This window comes from Acanthisitta chloris, unplaced genomic scaffold (assembly GCF_000695815.1).
Source record: "Acanthisitta chloris isolate BGI_N310 unplaced genomic scaffold, ASM69581v1 scaffold23314, whole genome shotgun sequence".
In the NCBI taxonomy this organism is placed as follows: Eukaryota; Metazoa; Chordata; class Aves; order Passeriformes; family Acanthisittidae; genus Acanthisitta; species Acanthisitta chloris.
The window spans coordinates 61757-67679 of record NW_008671346.1 but is presented as its reverse complement, the minus strand read 5'-3'; the positions used below and the strand labels follow the sequence as shown (position 1 = coordinate 67679).

Below are 5923 nucleotides of genomic sequence, written 5' to 3'. Positions count from 1 at the left end.
TGCAGGGTTGGAGGTCACTGGGGAGCTGAGGTTTGCTCAGTACTGGGGAGAACGGGGGTGGAATGTCCCCCAGCAAGGACGTTGCAGGAGGGTGGGGATGTCAGGGTGATGCTCTGGGCTGTGCTGGAGGTGAGGGCACAGAGCTGTATTGCTGGGGAGTGTGCTGAGGTGCTGGTGGGGAACATGGTGCTTGAGGCTTTGTCATGTGTGTCAGCAAACTGAGGTTCCTTGACATACCTTGAAGGTGTTTCTGTAAAGAAATGGGGTGTGCAAGGAGGCGCTGGCATGCTTAGAGTGGGTGGTGGGTTCAAGGAGAACTGCAGATCAAGGGAAGAAAAACAGTGCAGGTAGCTCTTGAGGGGACTGAACCAGGCTCTGAGAACCTCAGGTGAGAGCTGTGCTGTTCTTGTTTGTCACAGCTGACCAGTGGATGAGAAGGTGTCACTTTCCCCCTGTGCCACGACATCCCAACCCTCCCTGGTTTGGCACAAGTGCATGACTGACCATCCTGCAGGCATGGCTCACCTGAGAGAATTTGCCAGCCAGGTAAGTGGTGATTAAAAACTTGTTTTCAACTTGTTTCAAGGGCAAGCATAGCAGTGTTTGCTCTTGATATGAGAGTTTAAAGCAAATCACCAGAAAATCACTGTTTGCCACTCTTTATCTCTCCTGCACACGTCTCAGCTTACTCTTGGTAGCTGATTGATGTGGGTCCCACTCCCTGCTGGTGTTGGGTTGACAGCCACACAGAAAGGCCCCACACTGGGAGAGAATTCCCTTTCTCTGAGGTTAGCTTTGCCCTTCATAGGGAGACAGAAGTCATTAGCTCTCTGAGTGCTTTTGGGAGGGGATGTCTAGGAATGGGATCAGAAGAGCTGTGTGTGCCAGCTCTGCCAGACATACCTTACTGGAGTGTTCGTGACATTGCTGTCAGGAAAACTGTGTTTGTAACTGCAGTGCATGAGGCAGTGATAGTTGGTACTGAAGATTAACTCTCCTGAGGCATCTCAGCCTCCATGGATGTGGTTAAATGCTGCTGTTATGATGACATTTTCATGAGAGGATGTGGAAGGATGATGTCATGGCTTGGGACTGAAAGCTAAACCACACTAATAGTATTGGCTGTGGGGTGTGTTAGATTATTGGCAGATGTCAATACTGAGTATAGGTCTTGTTAAACCATATTTTGTGGGAAGTTTTGGCATTTTTTCTGTTCTGCTCCTAGGTGTAGAATTACTAAAAGCTTTAGTGGTTTGAGATGATGCTTTCTCTGAGCCTTTTCTGATTTGAAATTGATTTGCAATGCCATCTTGGTTTGCATGCTGTCTTCGACATCAACTGATTCCCCAACGCGTGTGTGGAAGTAAATGCAAATATGGTGCCTGAGTGAGTCACAGAACAGGGAGAGGAGTGAAAGGAGCAGGGAAGGATCTTGCCTGCTTAGGGCTGAGAACAGCTCTGCAGCTATGGAGGAGGTTGCTCTGAAGCTTTTTCTGTTCATAACATTCACTCACAAAGCTTATCAGAGTTCAGTGGTCTCAGCTCTGAATTTATTATGCAAATGTTAGGCATTCTCAGATCCTGCCATCCCATGACTCTCTGTCTGGTCTGGAATAGGAAACCAGTCTGTGTTGTCCATTCCTCTGTTTTTTTCAGGAGTCCTTGGTGGGACCTTGTAGTCTGTGTAACTGGAGCCTGCTGGGAGGGAAGTTCCAGAGTGGGAACTGGCCTGAAGTTCTCCTCACTAGGATTTAGGCAGCAATGGGAGGTGCTGTGAAAATCAAGAGACTAGAACTTGGACTGGGATGTCAGAGCCTTGGCTGGTCTTTGATTCCCAGTTCAGTTGCTGATGTGCAGGGATACCTTAGGCCAATCCCCAGGCTGCACTGCCTCTGTGCCTCCAGCTCAGCTGGGTGTGTCTCTTTCCTTGGCTCCCCTTTGCTGTGTACACACAGCCCTGCAGGCCTCCAGGCTGTGTTGGAGGCCCTGCCTGCCAGGTGATGTCTGAAGCTCTGATCTGAGCTGTCTCTACTCTTGCTGTTCCTTATGTGACCCTGAAGAAGCCATTCAGGTTCTTCAGCTTCACTCCCTGAAGCAAAAGAATACTGTCTGTGGAATAAGTTGGGAGCCTTGGACAAATTGGTGCATTTCAAAGTCTTGAACGCAAACTTCCCTCTTGTCTGTACTCCAGAAATGCAAAACTGCCTCAGGTTTTGGTGGTTGAAAAGAGCTGTGTACAGATTTCATATAAACAGGGAAACTTTCAGATGGTTCTAGATACAGATCTGATTTCCCCAAAGAGAGCACAGTGCCTGCTGCAGACACCTCTGCTGATGGCCAGGGATGAGTGTGCAGCATGCAGTGTGGGTACATGCTGGGTGGGAAGTTGGAGAGCAGAGGGGGCCGTGAGGGAAAGAAGGTCAGTAGCTGAGGTTTAGTAAAACCAACTTCCTCCCTCTACAGTGTTTGGCAGAGGAAAACGATGTTTGTTTGTTTGGCTGGTTGGAAAGTGCTCCAGTCAGAAATAACACTAACTGCTGCTGTAGTTTCACATAAACCTTTGGAGGCTGGCAAGCTCCCAGTCAGCTTTGGCTCGGAAAGTACTGAAGCCTTGGCAATCTTCTTCTGGTACAGACATCTCCCATACAGAGCAGTGGTTCTGATCCTGACTTGCCCCCCACCAAGGACCCTCACTTCCAGGAGGTTTGAGCACCCCTCAGTGTTTTGTGCAGCAGATGCAGGTGTGACTCTTGCTCTTTGAATATTTTGAGAGGGAGATAGTGCCAGACACAGCCCAGAGAAGACCTTCAGCTGGTTCAAATGGTGTCTGCTTCTGTTCCCAATACACAGCTTATCTTTCCAGGCAGTAGTTTTGAAATGAGGGCAGATACTCACCCTTCTTCTCTAGTCTCTCAAAGGCTGTGGATCCCACGTCTCTGCAGCTGGAGGTGGCAGAGCTGCCAAACCCATTCTTTCCCAGTGAAGGATTGGTGTTGCTGCCAGGCTTGTCTCGTGGCACGCTGCAGCTCCGAGTTCTGGTGGCTGCAGCGAGTGGCTCTGTTTTAAAACATGGCATCAGCAGTCAGGGTGGCAAACACCCCATACCTCTCAGGACAGAGCATCCTTCTTTCCTGTGCTGTGAGGTTGGATCCTGGAGGGCAGAAGTGGAGTGTGTTACTAGCTGATTGTCCTCACCTCTCTCATCCTTATTCCCTTCCTGCACTGAGAGCTGAGACAGTGCGCGTGTGCTCTCCCTCCAACGGCTGCCCATGAGCCATCTCCAGTGCCTGACTGCTTTTAATGAGGAGCAGCAGCACGAGGCTTTTTGCTCCAGAACTGCTGCATGGTAAATATCCCATCAAGCAAAAAGGTGCGTTGAGGTGACCATCCCTTAACGGCTTCACCGGTAGTCGAGGAACGAGGAGCAGCAGCTGCTGGCCTGGAGCTCCGTTTTGCAGCCCTGGTGAGTCCTGTGGATGTGAGAGAAAATGGAAAGAACCCACGCTGGTGGGCAGTTGCAAAGGTGACAGCTGCTAATAGGCCTCTTCATGTTGTTTCTGCTCATTTAAGCAGGTGTAAAGCATTTAATTTGGGCTCTCTTACTTTCTGCTAATGAAGTTTTACAGATGTGTTTGCAGCAGTGCAGTTCCAGAACACAGATTTGCAACCAGGGTGAATCTCTGACGAGACACTGAGATACTTTGTATTTAGGCAAGGGACAGATGGTGCTTGTTACACTCCTCCCTGCAGTGCTCTGCAGGAGCAGGTTTGTTGGGGTAGGGGAGTCAAGCTCATGGAGTGTGTTCTCCTCCCCTGCCCCCTCAGGTGTGACCTTGTGCTTCTCTCCCGACAGAGCAGTGCAGTTCCACAGCTCTGCATTCCTGGTAGGACTGCATTTGTGCTGCTGTCTGGTGAATGCCAAGGCTTTTATGCCCATGGATCTGAACATTTGCTTGTCAGCAGAGTGTTACCATGTGGCAGCTCAAGCAGGACCTTTTTTTTGTATGGACAAGGGCTTTTGAGCAGATGTCCTGCAGCCTAGCATCATTTTATCCATCTTAGTTTGTCGTGGGGATTGAGGATTGCTGAAAGTGCCACCTGGCAGTGCCTTCTGCAGTGTCCACAGTGGTGGTTCACAAGGTGTTCCCCTGGGAAGACACTGACCAGCTTGAATGAGGGATGAGCATGTTTTCTCCTCACTGTTTACAGAAAGTGAAGAAATATGTCAGCAGACTCTGCTCCTGCAGCAGTGTCTGGAGTCTGTAACCATGGCTGGAATGATTCTGTGCCCCCTGGCCCCATACTGGCTCCCTAGGTTCTGGCTGTTGCAGGGACTGACTTGTGTGACTTTGGCCCCTGTGTCAAGGGGTATGTGTCCTCAGACCCTCCACAGAGTCAGGTGCTTGCCCTGAGAGCTCTAACCTACAAACGAAGTGTCCTGTCCCACCCAGCGTGGTGGGCCTGTCTCATCTGCCCTTCAGAGCTGTACTGTTTTCCTGAGTCCCTTGAGCAGAATTTCCACGTGCTTCTCAGGAAGGTTTGTCTCCTTCACTGCCCCCACCTGAACTGCTTTGCTGACATCCAGGTCTGGCAGCTTGTTTACCAAGCTTCCCATGATTACAGAGCCCTGCACACAAAGTGGTGGCTGTCCCAAGAGCTGCCTGCCATCGCCAGTGCTCTTATGGTTGATGTCCTGTTCTGGAGGAATCAGTCCTGATTCTCTGATGTGCCATGCCAGGCTGAGGAGGAAGCTGCCACTTCCACCTTGCTGTTCCTTATCTCGTGGAAAAGTTACTGACATGGGAGGGGAGGAAGGTTTTCTTGCAGAGTTCATGTGGGTAGTGTTTCCTTTACCAGCAGAGCAGGTGCTTCTAGCAGATGATCCTCCTTCTCTCCCTTCTCCCTGGTGTGTGGGAGTGGTGTTTTTAGGGTGACTCTGCAAGGGAACATCCGAGGCATCTTGTTGCCCCTTTCTTCAAATTGGTCAAGAGGTAGAAAGTGCTCCTGGTCTTCAGTGAGCCTGGACTAGCCAGACTGTTCCCTGCATGCAGTCGTCATTCTTATGTTGTCTCCTGGCATTTCTTAGCTCCAATCCTCTTCCGTTCCACTGCCTCCCTCTCTCCAGTCCCTGTTATGCATCTCCAGTTCCTTTCATCTCTGCATATCCCTTCCAGTCTGTTTCCAGTGCATTTGTTCAAAGTACAGTCTGTTGGGGTGTTGCCATGGATGCACAAGGATATTTAGTTATCCTTCTGTCTCTCAGACTGGAGTTTGTGTGGAAATCTTGTCAAGTGAGCTAGTCAGCTCCCCTGGGCCTGGCTTACAGCGATGCATGGAGCACAGGAGGCAAACAACCTGGACTGGCAGGCTGGCCCAGTCACTGAGCAGCACCTTGGGCTGCCCAGGGATGGCCTTGTGAGAGGTGGAGAAATGCAGCTCCCCTGCTCCCTGGTGCAGTCTGCCAGGCCAAGGCCCTCGCCAGGGAGCGGTTGGGCTCGCTGGGTGAGGTGGTGGAGGTGAGACTGAGGAGTGCTGGGTGTGGAAACTGCCCCATAATGGCTTGGCTGCTTCTTGTAGGTCAGGCCAGATTTTCCAGATATTTTTTAAGACTATTTTTTTAAAAAAGGGCAGAAAAACTAATCACAAAGAACCTTTTAGTAACGTGAAACAGAGCAGGACCTCCCAGTGTGCAGCTGGACTGAGTGAAACAGCACCAGAGAGTGGTTCTCATCTGTTCTCTGTCTCATCCATACTCAATAAAGAGTTAACTGTGCAGCTCCTGTTCGAGGCAGTATTTCTCTGTCAGTGGCTTCCCAGCTGATGTGCTCGTCTAGTGAAGGAAATGCTATTTGCCTTTGCATCTGAGTGTGCCAGCCATGGGAGAGGCTGTTCCAGAAAAGCAGGTCAGGCAGATGGAGTGTCC

The 5923-nt window shown here is 50.4% G+C and overlaps 1 protein-coding gene across 1 annotated transcript in view; it reads left to right on the top strand.

Annotated features, from left to right (window-relative positions):
- Window positions 1–516: 516 nt before the first annotated feature.
- Window positions 517–5923, top strand: part of STK25 (serine/threonine kinase 25) — a 15120-nt gene continuing 9713 nt past the window's right edge. Inside the window, 1 exon segment of the mRNA XM_009074070.1 lies at window positions 517–546. Coding sequence (XP_009072318.1) covers window positions 517–546 — 30 coding nt within the window.